The 27,117-nt window shown below is 58.6% G+C and overlaps 1 protein-coding gene across 1 annotated transcript; it reads right to left on the reverse strand.

Moving 5' to 3' along the window:
- Positions 1-393: 393 nt before the first annotated feature.
- On the reverse strand, positions 394-26,834 carry LOC119100615 (uncharacterized). Its single transcript, XM_037223693.1, has 3 exons — positions 26,531-26,834; positions 4,863-5,002; positions 394-450 (listed from the first exon to the last, which is right to left on the reverse strand). Exons 1-3 carry the CDS (start codon positions 26,781-26,783, stop codon positions 394-396), a joined length of 450 nt encoding a protein of 149 aa, XP_037079588.1. The 5' UTR covers positions 26,784-26,834.
- Between the last annotated feature and the right edge of the window lie 283 nt (positions 26,835-27,117).

Raw genomic sequence — 27,117 nt, forward strand, 5'->3', positions numbered from 1 at the left:
AGCTTTCAGATTAAGGCAGACAAGCACAATACGATGAGGTTACCGTTCCGGAGCTGACATGCAATACTCTACCCGGCATATAGGCATTTACATCACTTACAAACTGGCTGATTGCCTAACGGCTCAGTTCAAGGTTGTAAGGCTGCGACCGGGCGGGCCTGAACAGGCTAGACCACCCGTTTTTACAGGCTTGCACAATACTCGCTGACAATCGACGCATGCTGGCCGCTCCAGTTTTTGACTGACAGCGTGGGTGCCGAGGACAAATTCAGCTCTAAGTATCTCCATATCACACATGCCGCCGTATTTCTCTGGCCGCGCCAAAGGATCACGCGATAGCAGATCTTTGACCGGCCAGCGACATTCGGCTACTAGGGCTCACACGGACAGAGGTCATGCACCACCACCAACCTTCCTCGTCCTCGGCCGAGTGGGTGTCACGGGAAATATCTGCAAACACGCCGCTGGCTCAGACCACAGGTGGGCCCAGCCGACAGGTCGTCGCAAACGACGAGAGGCGCGAGCGGCAGACGGCTGGGTGGCCCGGCTAGGGGGAGCAGGGTTACAGCGTGGACAAAAGTGACAGTCACTCAGGCTAAGGGGGAACAGGGTTATAGCGTGGACAAAAGTGACAGTCACTCACGATAGAGGGAGCAGGGTTATAACGTGGACAAAAGTAACAATCACTCAGGACAGGCGGGAAAGGGAGGAGAAGTGGAAGAAAACATAACCGAACACATTGCAAAAGGGAAAAGAAAACGTCACCGCGAAAAAGCGTATGCACGAGAAATGTTCGCAAACGCAGTGACCCTGCTAAAGGAAACTGGGCCCTTCGTTAACTTGTCACTCACTGCAGGCACTGGTGACGCATCACTGATCGCAACGATGCATAGTAACAACATTACTGCGGTGCCCTCGAACATACACTCCATGCAATTTAGCGGATATCATCTGTCCGCCTTTGTACAATACCTTGCACTGTCCAAAGCTTTATGTATCGACAGCTTTGAATAGCATCAGGACCAGCTCCACCAACTGCTTTGAAATAGCGCAAACGCGTGAACAGTAGTGTAACAGGGAGAAGGAGTACATAACCGTCGCTGTTGAGCAGTGATGAGACAATGAAGAGTAAGCATCCTAAATCACTAATAGTGGGATAATGCGCTGTCGTGTTACATACTTTGTGATGTCAAAGGAGTCTTCCAATTAATTATTTGCTGTAAACTACAACATCGCATTGTTGGAAAAGGAATCGACTCAGTAAAACATGGCGATACCGCTTGGTTGTACCGCTAGCAGCATTATAGGGCTGCAAGAAATAAAAAATGTGCATATTTGGCTGGCAAGAAATGCGCGTTTCAAAAAGGTGAAATGACAGTTTTGTTTCAGAATGTGATAGGGCATCATAATCCACTTCGAAAGGATCGAGTTCTGAAAATTTAAGGCGTCTACAAGCTTGACCTGCCTTTGCCGGAGGGGGAGGGGTTATAGACATTAAGGAATAGACCATGATAATCCCGTCCATGGATTGGATTTACATTTCAAGCTGAATCAGATTGCGAATGCGAGCTCAATTTTCAACAAATGCCTCCGTAAAAAAACCGCACATTAATGCTTTGATAAATGCAAACGCCTAAAAAATAATGAACAGCCCATCACGTGATATCAAATCCTTCAATCCGACCTTGCCCATTCCTGGTAGTGTGGCATGCGGCACGTGTGAGGAGTGGGTATCCTGTCGTCCAGAGGCCCGCAGCACGTGGCGCGGCCGTTCCAGCGGGGTGAGGGTAGCTCCTGAACCGTGACGTGCTGTGACAGGGGAGGGCGGGAGGGGGGGGGGGGGGGGGGGGGGGCAGCGGAGCATCGCACGCCAGCGTGCGTACAGCCCGCCCCATCCCTCTGAACGGCCGCGGCCGCAGGGAACCGAGACGGACACAAGGCGGGCGGCGATGACGCCTCGGATCCCGCTCGAGGGTCCGGCTCAGTACCTGGCACCGAGGACGCGCGTCACGTCCGGCACGGGGGGTAGGGGAAGGGAAGGGGGCACGGGTCAGGTCTGCCGGGGCATGCTGGCACGGACGGGGACGTGTCAGTTTGCACGGCGGTAATGCCGGGCACACCGTCTTCCTATCCCGCCAAACCAGAGTGGGTGGCTTTGAGCAGCCGGTTTGTAGCGAGCGGACAGGAAAGTAGTGCCGGTGTGTGCGGCGGACTTTCCGCAGCGCACCGCACCACCGGTCCGTGATCCCCCAGGTCTTCTCCCCCCCCCCCCCCAACCCACTCGTCCCCAGTCTAAAAGACACGGCTCAGGGATCTTCTCCCCACTGGGACGAAGGCAGTATAAGGATGTTGCCTCCGGACTGCCGAATAACCCCGTGTCTGTCGTATGCACTATATCCCCACACGTCACTGCTTCAGGATGAAACGTCCTTTAACGCTGACCCGTGCACCGGTCAGTTTCAGCTTACTCAACAAGTGGAGGGCCATGTCTGATTCCGATCAGAAGCCTTTGTTTAAAACAGACGAGTTTTTCGTCAGATGCCAAATGTAAATTTCGTCAGATGTTAACGGTATCAAAGTGGCCGCCGGCATGAGAGGCGATAAACAAACAAAGGACATCCGTCAGCCTCCGAACAATGCGCACATTCCTTTCCTTTGTGCAAAGGTTGGCTTTGCTATTGTTGTTTAAGTTGTGCTACGCCGTGCATTTAAGTTACGAAAGCCATATGGAAGATAACATCTTCAGCCGCGCCATGTAACGCTGTGACATCAACGTCCTAAAGTTACCTTGACGATGCACTACGGCACATAGATAAGACTTCAAGGCCCTGCCAATTCCTGCTTTGTGTTTACTGGAAAAAGCTTCTTTGCTTGGCTTAGTTAGAGAATACCTATGCTTCGGGTAAATATTTCTGTACCCTCCACAAGGACAATATGAATGGCATTGTTGTCGACAGCAGAAACTTAATCGAGCGAAACATGAATGGAGCTGCGTGATGATTATCAAGGATAAATTTATAAAAAGAGGACATTAAAAAACGTCAATACTTAAGCCGTGGAGCCCAGCTGATCTAGACATATCATTGAAGAAGGCATCGAAATTCACTTGCAATTATCATTGCTAAATCGAGCCGTAGCTAAATCGTCACTCAGCCCATATGGCATAGTGATTTCAATCGGCCGAATTAAACATTGCCGTACTCGTGATATAATAGTGCGTGGGTATCTCCAATGTCGCCCGTGCTCTCTTTAAATTTGTCTTCGCCGACTGAATTTTGCCAGTGCCCAAAGGCAGTGTCCAATTTTATTAGTGTTCCACTGTCCCATATGCCACTTACGTGTCATTGCCATTGTCTGCCTATTTGAGCATGCTCCGCCTTTTGGCTCTTTTTTCTTTTGAATGACATTTGTTTAAGACTCTAGCAAGCCATCACGCCGTTCCGGTCATGTTTCACAATAACGAGAGTAACAGCCGCAGTCTCAACACAGTTATGCTGCTGTGCGTCCATGTCGATGTTATCCATGTTAATCCCATGAAAAGCAGAGCGAAATGTGCCGAAATGCAGGGCTTTTGAGACTAAGCCACACTAAATACCTTCTCCGGTGAAGATTTAACAATGAAACGAGTACCGATCTTAAAGAAATGTCTCTCAAGTCACACATCGCTTTGACAGCTACAAAGCCGCATGTAGCAGTCTCTTGTGACGTGTTGCCACCCGGTCAGGAATTGGCGTGAACGCCACATTCACAACACACATCCCCTTCCCAGTCGTCGCAGCAACCGATGCAGCGTGAGCCAGACACGCCTGCGGCCACCGCCGACCACTTCCTTTCGAGCCAGTAAACGAGGAGGGCGCGCGGGGGGGGGGGGTGCCAGCGCGGCCAGTGGCGCACACCCCGCCACGGTGCACTGAACTGGCGGGCGAGACCGAGGTCGCTGGGCCACCGGCGCGACCACCGCGGCTGTTGAGCTCCATACGGCCCCCCTTCCATACGGCTCCATACGGTCCGCTTCCAAGTCAGTCCTGCCGCGAGGCTAGCGACCCCAAAACGGCGCCAGCCAGCGGCCAGTTGGCTGTCTGGCATTGGCAACGCAGCTTGGCGAAAGGCGCCTTTTCATACAGCCGAGAGCAGTTCCAGATTTGGCCGTGGGATAAGGCACCCCACGGTGGCGCAGTATCACAAGGCCGCTGCACTATCACAAGGCCCTGCGGGTTGACCAGAGGTCCAGTCGCACCCGCTTGGATCACACGTAATTTCCCGGATAAGGCCTCTGCAGCGATGGGAGTCCCCGGTTGTGCAACTTTGGGTCTGATGAAGCCCCCGGCGGGTACGCCTGCAGCAGGCTATATGATAACTGACAAAACGGGCGGAATTTCGCAACAATGCAGATACATCACGGCCTCGTAAGAAGTTGGTTTAACACTTAAAACAAAGTTAGGCTGAGCGACTGAAAGGATAATGCTGAATCGAAAGGACCACAGTGTAATGCTCAAAGTTTTACGTTTTACACTCTTGGTAACCACGCGTTGCCCCACTTCACAGCTCATGAAAATGGGTTCGGCTGTTAGGATAGGAAAGACCACGTTTCCTCGATTTTCTTTTCAAACACAGTTCTCACGAAGTACGCCCATAATTTCACGCATTGGCGTCCCACCCTTTTCCACCAGTGGACTGCGCCTTCTTGTCAGTCTGTGTAAACGTACTCACCACTATTTCCTCGCTGCGGTAAGGATTCAGTCCCGTCAAGTCCGGTTCAGTGAGAGGTGGGGGTCATATCGGGTCTGGTCTGGTCTGGTCTGGTCTGGTCTGGTCTAGTGCAGACTTGACCTGACCTGGCCAGGCCTGTCCGGGGTACTCACCGCCATCTCCTCGCTGCGGTAGGCCGTGAGCGACTGCTCGTCCTGCAGCAGCACGCAGAAGAACGGCTGCCAGTTGACCAGCGGCACACCGTCGTCGTGCACCCGCTGGCTGCCCAGGTGGCCCAGTCGCACCGGCCGATCTGCCGGAGGTCGGACGAGCTCAGGTCACCGCGCAGGCGCAGCCGCATCGACCGTCAGAACACACGGAGCTTTGGACGACACGGTGCGCTGCCCGAGCAGAGATCCCATGTGGTATGCGATTCATAACAGCTGGGTTGACATGGCTCCTGCTCCAGCAGGAGGCAGCTTACTTATCAAGCAGATATGTTTTATAACGATTTAGCACCAGAAAATCGAGATATCTTAGCTTTCATCCGCCCTTCAAAAGAGGCGCTCTGTAGATATCCCTAGAAGTCTTTCAAAATGATCAACGATGTCCACCTAACGCATTTGGAGGACACCATATCGCTATTCTGACCTCGCACATTTGGTGAGCATGTCAGTGCAGCTGCATTTTCAAGCGCTGTTATCATGCCTCACGTATTTGGTTCGGATCCAAAATAGACCTATCGCCTTCGAGCATAGCCTGTGGAGAATCCCATGGCCTACAATGCAGTGTGATATATACCACAATTAAACTTGCCTTCTGCTCATCCCTCACAGCGGTTGCGAAAGGAGACGCATGCCGCATGGCTTTATTTCGGTTACGGTTGCTCCAAAACCTGAACCCGGTTGGAGGACATGTCAGCCCAGCGTTTGTAGGTGGCGCCGCGCTCAAAGCACCGCGCGCTCGATAAGCGCGCATGTGCTGCCACCTAGCAAGCACCGTGAACTACAGTTTCCCTTTAGCGCCACGAAGTGGTGCGCTGCCGCGGGAACGCAAGAGCACAACTGCAGCGGAGCACAGGCTCGTAACGGAGGAGACTTCGAACGGGGTGCTCCTCCAGCGGCAGAAGGAAAGTCAAAAACCCAGACAAGGGGCGCTTATGGCGCTGCTCAATCAACAAGGACGTTTTTAAGTTCAGCATTAGTGACCTAAATCAGTTTTAACACGGTACTTTCAATTCATTTCATGTGCGTGATTTGCGTCCGTTTCGATTCTAGCAGGCAAGCCCATCAAACACTCATCTGACCTAATGCATCGACAGGCTACAGGAGCGATTGTTCAGACGAGTAAATACAATCCCGTACTGGGGGTCACGCCAGGAAGCCGTGAAATCGACACCGTCCCGGACAAACTGGATGGCGTCACGCCAAATTCATCGTTTGCGTAACGATACAAGCCGATATTCTCAGAGCCAAAGACGGGTCAGGGTCAGGGTCACGAATAAATGTGTTACAAGGATGGGCTTGGAGCCACTCTTAACTACATTAACCAATGTTTGGGGGTGACAAACTACACTGGACAGCAAGCCTGGGGCCAAGCGTATGTGATGCTTTATGCAATGCAGAGGCATCCACGAATAACGATTGGGAAACAAATGGGTGGAAAGACAGCCTTTAAAGTCAGGCCAGCTAATGTTCACATGTGCCATGACCAAAATTTGCGTAAATCCCCAATTCTGAATCGGAAGGGCATCACGCCCGAATGGAAAAAATGGAAACGGTGAGTGGCATTCGTGGGAAAGTCAGGGTGAAGAATAGTGATCGCCGGAAGATAGCATTCATTCAGCACCGGGCGCATAGACAACAACTAGCCTGATAACAAATCAGGGCTCCCACGTTCTCGACCACGGCCAAAAGGATCCGGGATCAGTTCCCGCGGGAGCCGACATAGGCAACGTGTGCAGCGTGCCTCCCTCTCAGTTCGCTCGTCGGTGTCTGGGCGTCGCGCAGTGCCTTCGCGGACAGTTATGCGCGGCCGTTACGTCGCCGAGCCCTGAAGCGCCGCATCGGGGAGGGGACGGGGGGGGGGGCAGCTGTGGTTCCCGCGGCGCCAAACGCTGGGCACCTCGCCGAGGAACGCCACTGCCACATCGGAGAGGGAGGGAGGGGGGGGGGGGAGACTGCGCCTCCCGCGGCGCCGAACGCTGGGTGCCTCCCCGGGAACGCCACTGCCACGTCGGAGAGTAAGGAGTGAGGAGGGGGGGGAGGGGGGGGCAGATTGTGGTTCCCGCGGCGCCAAAAACGCTGGGGCACCTCCCGAGGAACGCTCACTGCCATATCGAGAGGGAGGGAGGGGGCAGCTTGCCTCCCGCGCGCCGAACGCCGGACACCTCCCCGAGAGACGCCACTGCCATATCGGAGAGGAGGGGAGAGAGGGGGGGGGGGGCAGCTGTGCCTCCCAGCGGCGCCGACGCCGGACACCTCCCCGAGGAACGCCACCGCTCAGGCCGTCAGCACCAGGCGACGCTGCGGAGTATCGCCCCTGCTCGACAGGTCGCAGCTGTACGCGGTCCATCCGCTGGGCCGTGGCGTCGCATCTGCCGGCGGACCGGCAGTCGCGAGCGCCTTCGACTATTCCCGCCACGCTCCGTATGCGGCTGCCGCACGCGGAGACTGTGCGTGCACCACCGCCGTCGGTCAGCCGGAGGACGGCCTGGGTCCACGCCTGGTGCGCCGCCGTCGCCGGCCCGCGTCGTCACGCCACCGGCCGGCCGCCCGAGCGTACGCCCGCCGTGCCAATGAAAAACCGCCGCTGTCGGGCATGCCGCCTTACAATGGGACGTTAAGCTATGCTGGCCATCAGCCACGGCTCATAAATTAGACAGTAGATCATGGAAATCTTGTTAATCGTCTTGCCAAACACAGCGGTGATATCGATGGACTGTGCTTTGTGATTGTGCCGGCTGGTGACGGGCTTGATACGGCAGCAGGCTTCATCTCACGTACAGATTATGCTCTAGTGGCCTAACAACCTGATTAGGACACTAATCCGGTCTCTCCATTGCGATGGAAAACTCCACACTGCAGAGTTTAGCCTGCCCTATACTGAAGAGCACAGGCAGGGGTTGTCCCTACTTCTTTGCAACTAGCAAGTAGCAAAACAGATACCTGCCAGGTATGAAGGGTGGAAATGCATCTCCACGCATTACCGGTGATGTTCGAAAACGTGCGCACAATGGGACCGGAGCGCTGTCGATCATACAAGCACGGCGCTTATCTCCGCGTCAGTCGGCGTTATCCGAAGGTTGGTCTGATCAGTAATCTCCCCGCCGCAATACGTCGGTCCCGTGGGAAAGTGTCCGCCAGAGTCGACCCTGCGTGCGATCTCCAGCCGCCGGGAGTCCGACTCATGGGCTCTCTGCGGCCGCCGGGAGCCGGTCCCATGGACCCTCTCCAGCCGCCAGGAGTGCAACTCATGGGCACTCTCCAGCCGCCAGGAATCAGACTCATGGCCCTCTCCAGCCGCCAGGAGTCCGACTCATGGGCACTCTCCAGCCGCTGGGAGCCGGTCTCATGGGCCCTCTCCAGCCGCGTGAGGTCAGTCCCATGGGCCCTCTCCATCCGCCAGGAGTCAGTCCCATGGGCCCTCTTCAGCCGCCAGGAGTCCGACTCATGGGCACCTCCGCGGCCGCCGGGAGCCGGTCTCATGGGCAGCGCGGCCGCTGCAGTCGGTGTCGCGGCTAATCTGACGTCCGTGTGTCAGTGCCATCGGTGCGACTGCAGCTGCGCCGATCCAAGCGCGCCTAACGGCCGACGGACCGGCACCGAGCCCGCCGCCCTGCCCACCGGGCGGGCGCTCAAGGCCCCCAGATGACGGCCGCTAGATGGCATAGATTAAATGCCGGCCCGCTTGACGTTTTTACGGCAGTGTCCGGAGTAAGCGGCGCGGCCACAGGCTGGGCTTAAACTGCACGGAGCGTGCGGAACGGAAGGACGACACGGCGTCCGAGGGGATGGGTGGCTATGAATTGCCGAAATTGTGGCATGCCTTGGGTTACTGCTGGGATGGGCAAGTCGGGCAACTTAAGTAAAATATACAAAGTTCAATTTGGAGATAATTCAGTTTCAATATCACCCCTCCCCACTCCCCCTTCCTTGTTGGCATGTGTTCGTCCTTGTGACTACCTCGAGTGAAAAGCGCATTGCTAGACGGATTGCGCATTCGCAAGCCTTTGACCATGCGAGGAATCCGCCGGCACACGGAGCGCTCCACGACTGCAGGATGGCACGCATTGCCGTCGCCCGGCCTGGCATTGACGACGGTCCGGCGAGGCCTAACAGATGAGGCCCGCCGCGCCCTACCAGGCTGTCGGCGCCGCTCGCCGCCGCGCCGACCGGACCGCGAGAGGCGCCGCTCCTCGCGCCTGCGCCAGGTGGACGTGGCGGCCTCTAATTGCCCGGCGCGATGCCATCGCCGCCGCCCGCAGCCGGTCCGAGCCGGTGACCAGAGCTGTGACAGACGGCCGGTCCGAGCCGGTCCGAGCCGGTGACCAGGGCTGTGACAGGTGACTGGTCCGAGCCGGTGACCAGAGCTGCGACGGACGGCGCTCCAGCTGGTCTGGGCCGGTGACCAGGGCTGTGACAGATGACCGGTCGGAGCCGGTGACCAGGGCTGTGACAGACGGCAAGTGCGAGCCCGTGACCAGGGTTGCGGCGGATCGCGCTCCAGCCGTTCGGGCCGGTGACTAGGGATATGACAGACGGCGTTCCAGCCGGTCCAAGCCCGTCATCAGAGCTGTGACAGACGGCCGGTCCGAGCCATTCCGAGCCGGTGACCAGGGCTGTGACGGACGGGGCGCTCCAGCCGGCCCGCCCTCGCCCGATGACGGGCCAGCGCGACCATCGACGCCACCAGGTCAGCCGGCCACGCGGCCATCGGCGGCCACCACGCGGCCCGGGTCGCCTCTCCCGACCGGCGGTGCCGCCAACATTCCATCACGAGCCCATCGATAGAGTAGGTGTGATGACTTAGCGAGCTGACCCCTGGTGGTGAAGTACGGCAGCTAGGGACATTACAGAGGGAACACCAACAGGGCTAATGAAATCGGGCACCGCAGGGAATAGGGTCCACTCACGTCGGAACACTCAGCGCAGTCCGGGAAGCCAAACAATCCACTTACAACACCCAACAGGCACATCCTCGCGTGTCAGGCTCTGTAAGTAGCACATCGGTTTCCCACTGAATATGGTGCGACCGCCGGTCGGGCAGTGCGTGTTGGCTCGACAATGTCCACACGAAGCCGCGTGATCCGCTGCGGTCGGCGGACCGGGACGTCCCATCCCGCCCCGGGCCGGTCGCGCCCAGCCCGGACCCACGGCCGCGCTGGCGGGCCGGCCGCGGCAGGATGCAGGGTTCAGGGGCGACGGAGAGAGCCGGCGCCGAGCCAGCCGGGCTCAGCGCGATCCAGGCCGGCGCGCGCCAATCAAAGCCGCTCGGTGCGCAGCGCGACTCCGCGCGGAAACCGCTGCGACCGCGTCAGGCGCTGGCCGGGGCGTCCGCCGAGCGCCGGCGCGGAAGCCGTGCACACGGCCACATAGCGGCGCGTCAGCTCAGCTTCCGGCGCGCCAAGACTCCGCAAGCCGGTTTGGCGCGATCTGATCTCCCGCAGTGGGCGCGCTGACCACGCCCTGCTCGGCGCGCGGCGGCCACACCCCTCAGCCCGCCCCGACACTCGTGAGTGACGGAGTGACGAGGGGGCGCTGCCCGCACGAGGCCGCCTCACGCTGCAGTCGGGGCGGAGCACTGTGATCTGGCCGGCACTGTTTGCCAGGAACACACGCGTAATTCCGCGTTGCCGCGCTGTCGTAAGTATGTGTGCGTAACCGAACATGCGCCAAGACAAGCACGCAAAAGAATGTCGACCTCAAGACGCCCATGACATCGGGACTCCATGTCGCCGCCCGCACCCCTCATCCCATGCCGCGCTCTGTTACAGGCGTGTGCTGACACCCGTTTGAGTGATGTCAGCAATGCTGTAGGAGCTTGACGGAATCTGGCGCTTCATGCCAGTGAGTCGCATACCTGGAAGGATCTTTTGCACCTAGAGGCACGCGGTGATGACTGCCTAGACTCCGGTCATCTCCTGAATGCACAGACCGGTGGTTCTACTGTAGTGCTCCAACATAAACGCTGGCGGTGCGCTTTAGCTCCATATACCGCGGTGGGACGACAAGAAGGTGGCGTGTCATTGCCTGACGTGTAGACATGTTCGAGCGAGACCGGGCAAAGAATTAACGGAAGATTATGGCCCTCAGCGCATTCTGTTCAGAAGCCGCCGTCCGCCAAAACTACGGGCGCAGAGTGTCCTCAGACGACGGGCGGGTCCACCCCGCGGCCCGACAACAGAAAACAGATGGATCCACCCAGTGACCCGGCGACAGGCAGGCCGCTCCGTTACCGGCGAATGAGGACGGTGCCAGCACGACCGCAGCGAGCGGTGTGCTGGTAACGACGCCCGCCGACCGGCCCCACCGGCTCATCGGAATAAAATGAGGATTTGCCGCACCGCGGAGCTCGCTGATACGCCCGGCCATCCTTGTAGTAATGACTTATTCGCGAGGGATCGCGTTACGGTCTTCCCGGCTGTCTCAATAGCCTCTTGGCCGAGATGGAAGCGCCCGCAGCTGGAGTGCGAGCTGCGCGTCGGCCCAAGGGTACCGGATATTTAGAGCAGCTTTCGATATCGCCTTGACCTATGAAAGAGGAAAATGATCTCATCCCATGGTCGCGTTTTAACGATGGTGAGGAGCATGAATTCGGGTAGTTACACAATGTCATGCCGTGTTTTGACTTTTTGAAGTTCCTACGTCGTGCATTCCTGATCGGTTGGCGCTGGGCGTTTGAAATCCAATGTCAAACGTCAGATGGCAATGTTATTAACTTTCAAATATCTCCCAGACTTCCGTATTCTGGACCTTTGGTTAGAAATCGCGTCCGCTAATTGCGCGAAAATGCCAGTAACGCAGCGCCTGACCGAAACCGAGCATAACAGTGCACACTGGCTTCCACCGCCAAGTCCAGGCCACATGCCGATGATGACTGACAACTGACCAGCCCGCACCTCTGCCCGCAACCGCAGCGGTGAAACCTGCTCCGGCAGCCGGCCACCGAAGCTGGCCGCCGTCAAACCGTGCCAACATCCCACTTAGACGAGTAATTGGACGACGCGTGATAAAGGAGCGCGGCGTGAGCTCGAGTACATTACCGAAGCCGCATGAGCCCAGCGCCCGCACAGCAGGCGGCGTTCTGAGCAGCACTCTGAGGATCACTCTGAGGAGCAAGCTGAGGAACCTTCTGAAGAACGCTCTAAGGAACACTCTGAGGAACACTCTAAGAAATACTGAGGAACATTGCTAGGAACACTGAGGAACACTCTTAGGAACGCTCTCAGGAACACTGAGGAGCACTCTGAGGAGCACTCTGAGGAAAGCTCCGATGAACACTCTGAGGAGCACTCTGAGGAACAATCTGAGGAACACTCTGAGGAAAGCTCCGATGAACACTCTGAGGAGCACTCTGAGGAACAATCTGAGGAACACTCCGAGGAATACTCTGAGGAGCACTCTGAGGAGCACTCTGAGCAGCACTCTGAGGAACACTGAGAAAAGCTCCGAGGAACACTCCGAGAGAATTATGAGGCACTCTGCGACCGCTCGTGTTTTTTGAAGCTCGGCCCTTGCAACAGGTCTGACACCGTCTCGCAGTAGGTCTGACACCGTCCCGCAGTAGGTCTGACACCGCTCCGCAGCAGGTTTGACGCCATCGAGATCAGCTCCGCAGCGGGGAAGCGATGACGTGGCACGTTTGCCGCCGCTGGTAACCATATGATGACGTGGAGGCGGTATAGGCCATTACACCCGGACGACGAGTGCGGGAGAGGGGAGCGTACGGAGAGCCGGGGTACCGTGGAGGAGCGTTGGAGGAGGCGTCATGGAGGAGTGTTTTATGGATTGAATGGCAGACGACATGCGGAGTGGAAGCCACAAGGAAGACAAGTGGGACTCAAAGGGAACACCACCAGAACTGCGCCATGTGCTCGTGTTGGGACGCGAATGCGTGTGGGAGTGGCCGGTAACACCTGCTGCTAGACGTCCTGACCCCGGGAATGAGCGCCGGCCACGGACGGCCGCCCACCGGCCACGGACGGCGGCGCGGCCCGCGACCCCAGGATGGGGTGGCGCCCGAGCCGACACCCGGCCGGCCCGATCGAGGCCCACGCGCAGCTTCCGGAGAAAGCGGCCCGTGCATTCCCCGCGCGGCGACGCTCCGGCAGGGCGGCCACCGCCCGCCGCCGTCCGGCCGGGTCACGGCGAAAGCGGCGCCGGCCCGTCGGGTCAGCCGCCGCCGCGCGCCGCGCCGCCGGGCTTTACGCGCCACGCCGCCGGGCTTTACGCGGCGCCCGACGCCCGAGGCGCCCGACGCCCGTGGCGCCGCACGGTGGAGTGGATCGCGCCGCCCGTGGCACGCCTGCGGCTTGTGCTTGTGACAGCTTTGAGGTGGTCTGAGACGGGGGCGGACCTGGCAGCCAGTCTTGCGGGTGGGGGGGGGGGGGGCATTTTTATCGCGCCGTCCTACGGTGATACTAGGCAAATGACAGTGACACTATTTTCGCGGTGTTGCAGGGTCAAGGTCCCGATTCCCTTCCTCTGGAACCGGCAGTGGTCTGTGGCTGGTTAATACGACCTGGGTCTGCATGAGCTCCCTGAGGAACCATGTCTGAAGGCGCGGACGACAAAGCACGCAGGAGCCCAGATCGTGACTGGCGCATCCTGACAGGCCAGATGGCAGACACCCACCCACACAGGTGAGCCGAAGACGCCACGGAGCGGCAGGCAGCAGTGTCTGGGAGCACTGACAGGTGAGCCGTGCACGCCGAGCGGCGGGCGGCGGTGTGGGTGGTCGAGGCCCACTGCCGGCCGGCCACCCCGCGCGGTCCGAGTTAAATACCGCAGCGGTCGGTGGCAGGGGGCGGATCCCACGTCAGCATAACTCAAGATGCGTTTAAAATGGGACGCCGGGTCAAAGGTCAGTGTAACGACAGGCCAGCTGGCAGTCGATGCTGGAGCGGCGGGCGGCGGAAGACCTTACTCTGGCCGGCACAGTCCACGGCTGTGATGCGGTAATCGCTCCCGCTGCGCGCGGGGGACCACAGCTGGGAGAAGACGACAGACTTCTTCGAGTTAAAAATGATGGGCTTTGATCTCACTTAAATGATGATCAGAGGCAGACATCAAAAGGAAGCATCTCCATATCCCGGATCCACAGGGCGGGTCGTCGGCGTCGGCGCAGCGGCCGGCCGCTCCCGGCGCTCGGCCGGTCATCCCACCGCTGCCCGTGCTCTGGTGGTGGGTGGCCGGAGCACACCAGCTAAGTGGGACAGCCGGGGTTGATGGACGCTGAATTCCGACCTGTGGTCAGCGGCGGGTGTAGGTGTCTGGAATCTGTGACCAGCGGTGGGCGTGGGTGGCTTGGACCTAGTCAGCGGCGGTGTGGGTGGCCTGGATCTGTGGTCAGCGGCGGTGTGGGTGGCTTGGATCTGTGGTCAGCGGCGAGCGTGGGTGGTTTGAATCTGTGGTCAGTGGCGAGCGTGGGTGGCTTGGATCTGTGGTCAGCGGTGGGTGTGGATGGCTTGGATCTGCAGTCCAGCGGCTGGCGTGACGACTCAACGACGCGAGTGAAGACAAGCCAGCCTCGAACGGAAACTGAAACGCTGAGAACGGCAAATGCATAGAATAGAGCAGCTTACGACGCAAGAGATTGTTTGGCAGGTCTCCCGTGTGAGCACCAGTGGCCAGCGGGTTAACCCTGGGCTCCCATGGCCCGTGGTGCAGTGGTAGCCCGTCGCTCCCATGGCCTGTGGTGGCCGTGATAGCCTGAGGCTCCCGTGGCCTGTGGTGGCCGTGATAGCCTGAGGCTCTCATGGCCTGTGGTGGCCGTGATAGCCTGAGGCTCCCGTGGCCTGTGGTGGCCGTGATAGCCTGAGGCTCTCATGGCCTGTGGTGCCCCTGGTAGCCCGAGGCTCCCGTGGCCTGTGGTGGCCGTGATAGCCTGAGGCTCTCATGGCCTGTGGTGCCCCTGGTAGCCCGAGGCTCCCGTGGCCTGTGGTGGCCGTGGTGGCCTGAGGCTCTCATGGCCTGTGGTGCCCCTGGTAGCCTGAGGCTCCCGTGGCCTGTGGTGGCTGTGATAGCCTGAGGCTCTCATGGCCTGTGGTGCCCCTGTTAGCCCGAGGCTCCCGCGGCCTGTGGCGGCCGTGTAGCCTGAGGCTCTCATGGTCTGCAGGGGCGGTGATAGCTTGTGGCTCGGTGGCCTGTAGCGGCCGTGATAGCCTGAGGCTCTCGTGGCCTGTGGTGCCCCTGGTAGCCTGAGGCTCCCGTGGCCTGTGGTGCCCCTGATAGCCTGAGGCTCTCATGGCCTGTGGTGGCTTGTTTGCTGGCGCTACCTTACACATGCATGCAGTGAAAGCGAGCGCCGCGGCTGTCGGATTAGTAAGCTCCGCATTCTGCCTGGGAGCGCGATCCGTGTCTCTAATTGTCGGGTAGTACGCTCCAATAACCAGCCATGGGATCAAGCACGCGAACCGCGCGCCATTGTACCAACAAACGCCCTCCTGGCGAGGTCTCGGAAACACGCAGCTCACGTCGGCCTTGCGTGTTCGGAACCAGCAGCCGACAGCAGCAGGAGCCTCGTACATCGCGCGACACGCCGGCACGACCGCGGACTACCAGTCACACGCCACGTGAACGGCCATTCGCCTCGCACGGCCGGCAGATGTATCCAACGTGGCACCCCTGGGTCGGGACGCAGCCGGAGATCCCACCAGCCCTCGAGGTCAGCAGAGGTCACGGGCCGCGGGCGGTCGGCGGCAGAAGAGCAGGGCGGACCGGGGTCAGCGAGCCAACTTAGTGGGTCAGCTGCGCAGTGAGTCAGCGCGGTAACTGGCAGAGCCGCGCGCGCCGTCCTGTGCCCGATTCCCACGTCAGGAGACCGGCCGACCGGCCGACCGGACAGGTTCTGCGCTCGAGTCTGCGGACCTGCGACGTTTCAGCCAGACAGCCATCCGTCGCCGTCTGCGGCCGACCGGCGGGCGCTGTCGGGACAGACAGCCGGCAGAGGGCCAATCATGAGCCGCGGCAGAGTCTGCCGGCGGCGCCTGAGGGTCGCCGCCGCTGTTGGGACAGACAGCCGGCGTTGTGTTGATCATTAGTCGCGGCAGAGTCTGCCGGTGGTGCCGGAGGGCCGCCGCCGCAGCCAGCGGCTGACGCATGGCCGCGCCTGAACCGCAGACAAACCGCCGATCAGCCGTCACCCGCTATGCACCGACAACCGCCTTCTCTCGGCGGTTCTGAGACAGCTCTTGAGGCGACCGCTGTCCCCGAAGCCGGCTTCAAGCCGGCCTCGGTGGGGCCGGGCGGTGGTGCTACCGAAGGGGCGGGGGAGGGAGCGGCAGCGGTAACGCGGCGCACGCCAAGCTCGTTGCATGTGATTCTTTTGCTTATCTCTTGTATGGCTATATCAGACAGGATGATGATAAAAATATAGGCAGCCGGATCAAGACCAAAAAAGCTTCAGTGTGGTGCATCTCCTGCGGCACCCGAAATGGAGAGGAACAGAGGGAACAGTGGCCACTGAGGTCCAGATCTTGCCCCGGCCCGCCGGCGGTGCACAGCGGAAGACGGTGAGCGTGTGTCGGGCGGTACGCCACGCCCTCACACCCCGTAGCCACACCCCAGCTGGGTGATGCGCATGTGCTTAGCGTGGGATCATGGCGCTAATGAGGCGGCTCGGTGAGTCAGCGAACAGGCTGGACGGGTTCAGTAGCCGTTTAATTAAGCGGCTCTTACCCCAACCATACCGGTGAGGTGTAGAGGTGGTTCGAACTTTGGTGGGAAGGAACATCGGTCTGTTAATTGTACCAGTCATGTTCTGTACACCCCACCTACGGCGCTAGCTCGGCGGCGGCGGCTTCCGTGACATGGCCTGATAAGCACGTGAGATATGAACCGATAAACACGAATAAAATCACATTTTATATGACAGAGTGTGATCTGTCGCATCGAACAATCGCGCCCGAACCCACATGGACACCTTTCGTGGGCCGACGCGGTTTCAAAATAGATCTGACCCACCATTACAGTTATGGCTGTGGCTGGCACATTCATGGTCGCGAAGAAAGGCCCCAATCCACCGCAGGTCTGTCGCGGTAAAACCGCCGCACGGCAAGCACCGTCTGCCGTCCAAGTCCAAGGCCTCCGGTCGGGTTCGGTCGCCGTTCGTTTGCAGCGCTTAGCACCGCAACTCTTCGCATGATGACTAAGCATTAGGTGCTGTACATGCATCCACGGAACACCAGGAAAGCTGAGTTTGAGAGAAAAAAGCGATTCGTGAAAAGTTTGCGCCGACAAATCAATGCCGGGGAAAACGGGTGGCCGATGCGAAGCCACATTGCCTCGAACGTCAGAAACATTTTGTGCCAGGTCCCCTTGAGCAGGTTTGCCGAGCTTCCCTACCGAGACGGGCACCTAGCGTCAGGGCCAGCAGGCGGCGGGTCACTGCGTGACTCCTGGGCGGTATGGTCTCCGCTTGGGTCATTCAACTGAGACTGCAGCCAGCGGCGCTCATGCGTGCAGCAGCGGGAATCGGTGGGGACGACGTGATGCCTGACAACAGCTCACGCTTGATAGCCACGGTAGGAGCAGAGCGTAATGTATGTTCTCTGATGCAGATGCACATAAGATGTTCGCATTTTACATGGGTATGAATTTTTATGTTCTCGCTTGCTACTTTTATATTTTACGACCCAGACCTTGCGTGAGGGTTATTTTAGGGCAGGGAACACAGTCACTCTCCAGTCGCCCGGCCCAACCTCCTAAGTTTCCACTCGTGTCAGGGAAACGTATGCCCGATGCGCAGCAAGCCCACCCGCACGGAGAGGCTTCCGCGTCTTCTGTATTCCTCCTGATTGACCTGGCTCAATGAGTGCGACCTCGTCCGCGCCCGACAGCAACGGCGGTTCTCTCCCACATCTGCCGCGTCGGCTCTGCCTCATGAATGTGCCGGCCCACTGTGAAGACGGCGGCCCGAAGTAGGCCGCCGCACCGGTAAGCCGCCGGGCGGCGCGGCACGTGGCTACGGCCGGCCCGCTCCCCGCGGACGGAGATCCTATCTCGGCCGGACAGATCAGGCGGGCCACGGGCGGGCGGCCGGCGCGTGCAGCGATCGGCAGAGGGCGGCACGGAGCGGCCGGGTCCGGCGACGCCCGCCCGTGCGTCAGGCGGGGTCCGCGACACTCTGGGGACGGATCCACACTGCCGGGCGACAGGTGCCGACGGCGTTATGGCCAGGAAAACACGGCCTCCTCCGCGCCTGTCATCGTTAGATGACCGAGCGCATTCCGCGCAGCGAGCGAGCAGGAGCCGCGGGTCGATCGCCGAGGCTCGCCACTTCACGCCGCACTCACAGCTTCCTCTCGGCGTAGGTTCGGCTCTACGCGGGCGGGGCACCTGCCAGCCGCCAGAGCGTGGCCGTGGCCACGTCGCCCAGCCGTCCTACCTGCCAGTGTTGACGGAGCCGCACGACGGGCCTGGCTTCAAACGGACCGCGTGACCGACCGGCGACAGAGCAAACCGGGCGCAGTTTGGACGGCCGAGGCGGCAGCGCCACCAGTGTACTAAAGGGGCCGGGGGAGGGATCAGCCGCAGCGGCGCCGGCGGAGGTCCGTCGGACGGCGGGGTCGAGACAGCGCCGCGCGCTGGCTGAGACCACTCGGACGTCGGGGTCGAGACAGCGCTGCGCGCCGGCTGAGACCACTCGGACGTCGGGGTCGAGACAGCGCTTCGCGCCGGCTGAGACCACTCGGACGTCGGGGTCGAGACAGCGCTTCGCGCCGGCTGAGACCACTCGGACGGCGGGGACGAGACAGCGCCGCGCGCCGGCTGAGACCGGTCGGACGGCGGGGTCGAGACAGCGCCGCGCACCGGCTGAGACCACTCGGACGTCGGGGTCGAGACAGCGTCGCGCACCGGCTGAGACCACTCGGGCGGCGAAGTCGCGACAGCGGCGAGCTCAGAGCGGCCCGCGAGCTCTTCGGGCCGGACGGCGCCGCCTGGTGCCAGCCCGACCGGAAGCGCCACACTTCCGTCCCAGCCGGGAGTGGTTCTCACGGTGTGAAAGGCGTCGCAGCGACGGGTCAGCGCCGGGGATCAGGCGCAGCCGGTCCGGGCTTCGGCGTTTCAGCACGTTATGACATTTCGGACGTGTGTGCCGTCATAGGCGTGATGAATTCAGCTGCGCGGTGATATATTCTGGAGGGTTGCTTAGGCGGCAGCGGCTTCGATTTTGGCAGCCCGTCTGACTAATGGTGACTTCTGAGCGCTAAAACCATGGTGAATGTGAGGTCATGACGAACTACCCGTCCGGGTAAAACGTCCAGGAGGCTCGGAAACAATGGGGCATACCCTGGGAGCATCAGAAATCGGCTGGACGAAGAAGAAAAATAGCCAGTAGCAGGAGACTCCCGAAACCTTGATAGTCGAACCGGTCCAACCAAGAACACAAAGGCTTTTCCTGACCCTCGCCGTTTCAAGAGGAATAAAGCCGACAAAATGCGGGTAGGCCAAACATGCCAAAAGGAACACAAGATCGACATTTTTGGCATGAGAACCAACGCACATAAATCAAGCTCCTTCCCCGCTGGTTGAAACATCGGGGGCTCAAGGCCGTCGTGTCCTATTTTGCTACCGCAAAAATCAATATTCTAGTATGCAGCTCGCGTAGCATGATCTCCCCGATAATGAATATCGGCCAACTATGCACTCCGATCACTAATTACGGGCAGTACAGTGCCCACTTAGCGCATAATACACGAACGCGAGGCTATGATGAGAATAACCCATCACGGCCTCAGAAGACCATAAACCGGCCGCACCGCACGCCAGGAGCTGCCCGGAGCCTGCGTGGAGCCCGCGGGCCAGACCGCTCCTGCGGCGGCTGTGGCATCAGTTCCAGGTCAGCCATTATACCGGCCGCCACCGGCCGGGCCATGCGTCATCCCGCGACACACCGGACAAAGGCTGGCTCCAGTTTCGGTGCGCGGAATAGCCGATGCGGTCGATGATCAGGAAGGATGTCAAGCGTTGTGCGCCCGCCCCCCGGCCGCCACGGAGCCGGAGGGGAGGGACCGCACCGGCGGCACGTGAAATGGCCGCGGCGAGAGAGCACGGAAAAAAACGGTGCACGGATCCCGCCGACGCCGGACTCGGGTGACGCACGTACGCCGGTAAAAACGTCAGTCCTTTCAGGCTTCGACGACGGTTTTTGCCGTGCATTCCACGACCGGTAAGGAGGTAAGTAGTCCGGAGATTAGAGCGTTGGCGTCAGCAAACGGCTGCAATAACGACGCGGAGATGACCAGCGGGAATGAGATTCCATGCACAGCATGCAAGCTCATCGATGGTATGCATAGCATCGCAGCAGTTGAATGGTTCCAATCGTGGGAATGTTGCTGCAAGTTACACGCACTTAAACTCAGTGCAAAACATCATACATCGCCCGCAATGCAGCGAAACAAAGCTTCGGCCATACTTTCGCGTCATCATGATGATGATGATCGGGATTTTAGGGCACGCCGACTTCTGATGTCACTTTGCGCCCAAGCAAGTTAGCATGAACTAGAAAGGTCAAAGGAGACAATTAGTACCACCTATGACTAAATGGTAACAGTTACAGTGAGTTGCATCGGTGTCACTGTGGTTGTTGTGTTCTACTGTCCTCTTGTTCGTTTCATGCGGCATGCGATTACCAAAAACCCCTTTGTAAGGGAGGCTGCTACTAAAATGCGTGTATGCATATGATATGCAAAGCTTCTTCACAAACGTGATCATTGCTATGCAGGACTTTGAAGCTACCTTTTACACATGTAACGGAGAATAATGACCAGTTAAGACACATTGTGTAGCTTGAGACGAGCGAAGACATGTGGAAGCTTTTATTTTTTACGAAAAGGATGTCAACTGATTCTACGCATCGGTGCGCTGATGTCCGGTGAGAACGCCGATTCGCATATAGGGCGCGTTCGGCAGGCAGATAATCTCAGAAAATCGTCCGGAATGTTGGAAACTTTCCGGAATAGCGCTCGGCAGTGCCAACACGGAAAACTATCCCAGATAATTCCCCGTAGCGAGGAAGGATCCCGGAAATGTTCAGAGCATCTTCAAGACGGAAAATCTGTTTTCGCTATGCATAGCTATGACCGTTGGCTGTGGATGGCGCATGGGAGACTAACCTGGGGGAAAATTTTCGGACCGGCCGAACGTAAATGGAGAATCTCCGCGGATGGTTATCGGAGAGGTAATTACTTGTTGAACAATTTTCCTCGGGCCGAACACGCCCATGGTGTGCCTGAACATGGCTAACTATGAGTCCACCAGACTTGACGATCTTCACTAACGAAACCAACGAGCTCACAGCCATTTGGGATATTCCAAGGTGGGCCAGGTATTGGGGTAAAGGCCAATGTGTTGGATGGAAATCGGTTACATTAAACAGGGCTTCGCGCCTGTATATTCTTCATGGGCTAATCTATCTCAGTTTAGTCCACAGCGCCTTGTATTCAGGATTAATTTCGGAGACGTAACCCCGGCCACTTCTCCATCCATTACTGACAAACCTTATGGTCGGGCAGTTTGGCAGTTTTCAGATCGGTTAGCCAGCTGTCGCTGATACGTTCTACACCGGACAAGAGTTTTCACGCATTGATCTGCTTCTGATTGCCGATATCTTGCATCAGTTCTTGGAAATTCTCCAAAGCGGGTGAATCCCAGTTTTGTGCACGAGAGCGCATGACCGCCAGCTTACGTGGACTCACATAGTTGTGTTTACAACTGCCCATTGTTTTTGAGGCCAGCATCTGTTAGCCTCATATCACTGCCACGCCAGGTCGTTGAGATCTGGACTCTGTCTCGAGCAGTGTTCTTCAGCTTTCATTGAAGTCTGAGCATTTTACTTCTTCAACATCAGTCGAATGGGTAGGTGAGGTCGGAGTCATACTGTAAAGCCGCAGGATCAGCTCATCTGATCGAAGAGCTTTCATTAAAATAGCTAACAATTTTATGTGACATAACCTCTAAAAAGTCAGGTCATCACCGTTGAAAATTGTGTGTGCTTACGATTAATTGCTGCGAAGATATTAGCTCACAGACAGTGGGAAAAGCAGCCCAGGTCGGACCGCGTTAGTTAAAATTGCTACCTTAGCTCCCTTAGATCCACTCAGCCTGCAGCATAGCTCCTACAACCGTTGAGACGAATCCAATCTTAACCGAAAAATAGTGCTAAAATTGCCAGCGATGCTAAAATATCTCAGTATTTAGTGCAGAGCTGGCCACATGGGCATGCAAGCTGAAAGTGTGCTGATGGGACTTCGTAGCAACTTGGTTACGGCTGTTTCTAGTTCAATTTTCACTTGTTAAGTGGTACAGTTGTGTTCATAGTGCTCTGCAATGGTTTACCTGCTAAGTTATATACACAACAGTACAGTCAATCTGCAACGTATGTATGCCTCTGAAAGCCAGAGAATCCGCGTAAATTCTGATCACTGAAGGCTCGCGGTGGATAGTTGATAGCCTTGAGCAAAACCACACCATCATGGATAAACACCATGACACCATCGCCTTGATCTCTAATGTCTGGGGCCGTCGGAAAGTTACTTAAGCTTCTTATCAAGAGTTCTCGGCACAGCATTGTCGATAAGTCCAGAGAGGGCCGAGCTTGAGATTTTGTAAAATCAGCGCGTCAAAAATCCCCATCACAGGGCAAATCCACGTTACGGTCATTCCAGGGATGCCTGCGGCATCACCGAACAGACTTATGACGTTTAAAACGAATTTTACCTGACAGCAGGACTCGTGACTTATGCCCGACTTTTATGTCGTGCCATAATGGGGATTCCATTAAACCTTCGTGAATAAAATTCAAATCACACACCAAAGGCGGCTGTCGATCCATTCACCAAACTGAATACGTCTGCGTATCAAGTCGGCACAAAATGCCAGGGCCAGAACGTCACGTGCCAGCAGGATGTAGTGAAGGTGTTGGGACTGTCTGATCCCGCCCTGTTTCGTACTAGACCACGGTCGATACCACATCGTGCGCACTGCACCAATCAACAAAGATACTGCATCGTACTGCATCGTACTACGTCGATCCTACATCGCACTGCACCAACCAGCAAAGCCTGTCAACTCTTCCGACCACAGCGTGCTCTAGCACCTCGTTCTTTGGAAATTCTTATCTCTGCTGAGGCACGACTTCAGATGCGTCATAAAAACTGGTTTAAAGGCATTGTGCAATGTGCATGCTATGCAGGCTGGCACAGCTGCGACTTATAGTAACGTTGTAAGTTCATCTGTTGCGGGTGTCGTCCGCCACTAAGCCCCGCCTCGAGCACCTCCAGAGTGCCGGGCGCAGGTCCAGCCGGGACGCCGCAAGAGGGTGCTGCCCGTGACGGCCGAACCCGGTACAGGCTTGGCCGTCAGTATGTGAGCCAGCTGCGCCCTGCCCACCACCGGCCGTACTGAGAGCGGCTGCCTCCTGGCTGGGAGGCCCGGTCACCGTCTGTGGCCCGGGCCCACTGGCGGTCGTCAGGGCCCGTCACCGTCTGTGGCCCGAGCCCACTGGCGGTCGTCAGGCCGGTCACCGTCTGTGGCCCGTGCCCACTGGCGGTCGTCAGGGCCGGTCACCGTCTGTGCCCGGGCCCACTGGCGGTCGTCAGGGCCGGTCACCGTCTGTGGCCCGGCCCACTGGCGGTCGTCAGGGCCGGTGCCGTCTGTGCCCGGCCCACTGGCGGTCGTCAGGGCCGGTCCGTCTGTGCCCGGGCCCACTGGCGGTCGTCAGGGCCGGTCCGTCTGTGCCCGGGCCCACTGGCGGTCGTCAGGCCGGTGCCGTCTGTGGCCCGGGCCCACTGGCGGTCGTCAGGGCCGGTGCCGTCTGTGGCCCGGGCCCACTGGCGGTCGTCAGGGCCGGTGGCCGTCTGTGGCCCGGGCCCACTGGCGGTCGTCAGGGCCGGTGGCCGTCTGTGTCCCGGGCCCACTGGCGGTCGTCAGGGCCGGTGGCCGTCTGTGGCCCGGGCCCACTGGCGGTCGTCAGGGCCGGTGGCCGTCTGGTCCCGGGCCCACTGGCGGTCGTCAGGGCCGGTCACCGTCTGTGCCCGGGCCCACTGGCGGTCGTCAGGGCCGGTCCGTCTGTGGCCCGGCCCACTGGCGGTCGTCAGGGCCGGTCACCGTCTGTGGCCCGGCCCACTGGCGGTCGTCAGGGCCGGTCACCGTCTGTGGCCCGGCCCACTGGCGGTCGTCAGGGCCGGTCACCGTCTGTGGCCCGGGCCCACTGGCGGTCGTCAGGGCCGGTGGCCGTCTGTGCCCGGGCCCACTGGCGGTCGTCAGGACCGTGGCCGTCTGCGCCCGGGCCCACTGGCGGTCGTCAGGACGGTGGCCGTCTGTGCCCCGGGCCCACCGGCGGTCGTCAGGACCGGTGGCCGTCTGTGGCCTGGGCGGCCGCTCACAAGGCGGCCACCGTCCGTGCCTCAGGCCATCTAGCCGGCGAGGGATGGCACCTACGCGTGACCCGCGTCAGCTGCTGAACGACGGCGTCGGTCCCGGGCGGTGGTTAGGGTTAACTACTGAATGGGAGAGACGGTTATCGGCTCCGGCCGGGATCACCTGCTAATGGAGATTGACGGCCGCCCCTGCGACTCGGGTCAACGAAAAAAATGGCTCGTGGCAGGCGCCACAGTTCCGAGATCATCGCTTACATGCTACTGCTAACGAAAGGTTAACAGACTTTCTGAAGCATAATGCTCCTTCCTACGCATCAGCAACCGTTTCGCCCATCTGAATATTCCAGATCTGTTTAAGACGACAGCAGAACATTTACATTCATACTAACTCGGAGACGAGCCTGGAAGAGCATTGACATTGGCTTGGCTAAAGTCACGCGAAGGACGACGAGGGTCCACGGATGGGCGTAGGCTCCAGATTTCCGAGATCCCGCCAAATCCATCGAGCAGGCAGCTAGGCACATCCGCAGCGTGCGCATCGAAGGCTCGATGACGACGATGCGCAGCCTGGAGGGCGTGGGGGACCAGCCCCTACTTGCTCCATCTCGAAACCCATATATATATATACACATATATATATATATATATATATATATATACGGCGCTTTATATATATATATATATATATATATATATATATTATATATAATATATATAAAGCACCGTTATCACCGGATCATTGCTTTGCGAAGGGCGCTCAGATTCCGGATCAAGATATAATACAGTCAGCACAATGGAGAATGTTGGCGACCGGTGTTGTGGTGTAGGTACTGAAGATGGCTTTATGCAATAGTACAAAAACGTTAAAATTGGGATTATTTCCCCTAAAGTTCGTGTGGCTGTTGTCACATGTGCCGTGCCGTGTGCTCCATCCGCACCGATCAGATATAGATGCAGCAAAAACTATAGAGAATTAGCACCCCTGCTGCATTTTGTACTTTTCAGTTCCCCTCCCAAAACTATGTCTCCACAGTCAATTGGTTTAGTTGTAAGTTTAGTGTTCCTCTATTTGCGTTCTTTGGACACTTGTCAACGCACCACTAAATAGCTATCGGTTGATATGCGAGATAATGTGCACACAGGATCCCGAATGTAAGGGCGCGATGATGCATCCAATCGCACTGGGGCTAACGAGCAAATGACGTAATCACCCGCCCGCGTATTGCCCGCGTGCGCGGCAAGATGGTGGGAATCGAACAGCTACACAGCTGCAGGTGCAGGACAACGCTCTGATTGGCATTCAACCGTCAGCAGTGCGGTGCGCATCGAGGGCTCCCAGTTATCCATGACGATGATGAATGACGTGCTCGAGAACGTGTTGTTCTTCATGGGTGGTGGGATCTAACAAGCATGAACAAAATCTCGGCATCAGACGCTGCGTGCGAACAAGCTGCTGATTAACCACGGCTAACAGCGTGGGTGAAACACGCGCAGCTGCGCACCGATACAGGTAAATTTGACGTGATGAATGTGATTGATTCCACGAAGGCCCTATCAGCCCAATGCATTTCAAAGCTGTCTGAAGCCATGGCCACCTGAACTCCGGGTGCGCGCACGCACCCATGTAATTTGAACCAGCCACTTTGGTGCGGGAAGGCGCTAACTAATAATCGCACGGCACGCAGGAGCAACGCAGCGAAAGTGGGCGACCTTTCCTCGGGCTGTGATCGCATGATCAGCTGGTTGTCTGCCGTCTCCAGCCTGTTGTTCCCGGTATGGCGCTGTCCCGTCAACTGTTACACTCCGATGGCCAGATACGACGCATCAGTGGCCCTTGACGCCTCACCGGTGGACCAAAATGAACGGCATTCTGTCGCAACCGAGGAGGGGAAAGGAAGACAAATGCGTTTCAATAGAAGCGAATGCTGTGTGGGCGGGAGGAAAACAGCGTAACAACGCCACGCATTGCTGAATAGTCAGCGATATCGAAACCACCTGACTTGGAGCTATAAATACTTTCACATATCCAGTGCACTTTTGCGAGAGGCTTTTGGCGTGCAAAACGGTTGGCCTCATTAGCCATTTCGACAGCACGCGACATACCACGCCAACGATACCTATAGACCAGCTCCACATGATGCAAACGTTCTGAAAAATCGCATTTTGTGAGTGCAACGCGCCTCGGACTGAGCAAAGCCTAACACCCGCCACCGCCGCCAGCGTCCTTTGCACGCTTACCTGACGTTCCGTCCTGTTGCCCAGTGGGATGTTCGGCCTGTTTGTCCTCGCTGAGTTCGCCTTCGCAGGACCCTGCGCCCGCCTGCCTAGCTGCCTCTCCCGGACGCACCAGCGCGTGCAGCGACTTAGACTTCTTGACGAGCCTCTTCAGTACGCTCAGCTTCTCCTTCTCCCTCCGATGGGTGGCGGTGCGCGCTCCTGTCTCCATCGCCGTCCGCGCGGCCCGCTCCGCCGCCTCGTCCGTCTCGAACATGGCCAGGTCGAGGTCCTCGAGCTCCGAACCGCCGGAGGAGCGGCGCCGGCGGCGCGACGGCGCCTCGTCCTCGCTCAGCGCCTCGCTCGCCTCGGGCGCCTCGTCGGCGCCGGCGCTGGCGTCGTCGGCCGACGTCGACCCCTCGGTGGCCGTGCTGACGCCCGAGCTGCTGGCGCTGGAGCGCGCCGAGCCGGCCGCGCCGCGACACGCCATCTCCGCCGACGGCCGCCGCGACCCGCTCTGCGCCACAGGCGGCCACCCCACCGGCGACGCACGCCGTTCCGTGCGCGCGACCGGAACGGCGACACTTTCACCGGCGCGGCGCGACGCGTCG

This window comes from Pollicipes pollicipes, unplaced genomic scaffold (genome assembly GCF_011947565.3).
Source record: "Pollicipes pollicipes isolate AB1234 unplaced genomic scaffold, Ppol_2.1 Scaffold_4881;HRSCAF=5763_pilon_pilon_pilon, whole genome shotgun sequence".
Lineage (NCBI taxonomy): Eukaryota > Metazoa > Arthropoda > Thecostraca > Pollicipedomorpha > Pollicipedidae > Pollicipes > Pollicipes pollicipes.

Coding starts and splice junctions, on each gene's coding strand:
- LOC119100615 (XM_037223693.1), bottom strand. CDS start 26,783: ATGTTCGAGACGGACGAGGCGGCGGAGCGGGCCGCGCGGACGGCGATG. Junction 5,003..26,530: donor GCAACAGGACGGAACGTCAG/GTAAGCGTGCAA, acceptor GACCTCCGGCAG/ATCGGCCGGTGCGACTGGGC. Junction 451..4,862: donor ACCGCAGCGAGGAGATGGCG/GTGAGTACCCCG, acceptor GCGTGTTTGCAG/ATATTTCCCGTGACACCCAC.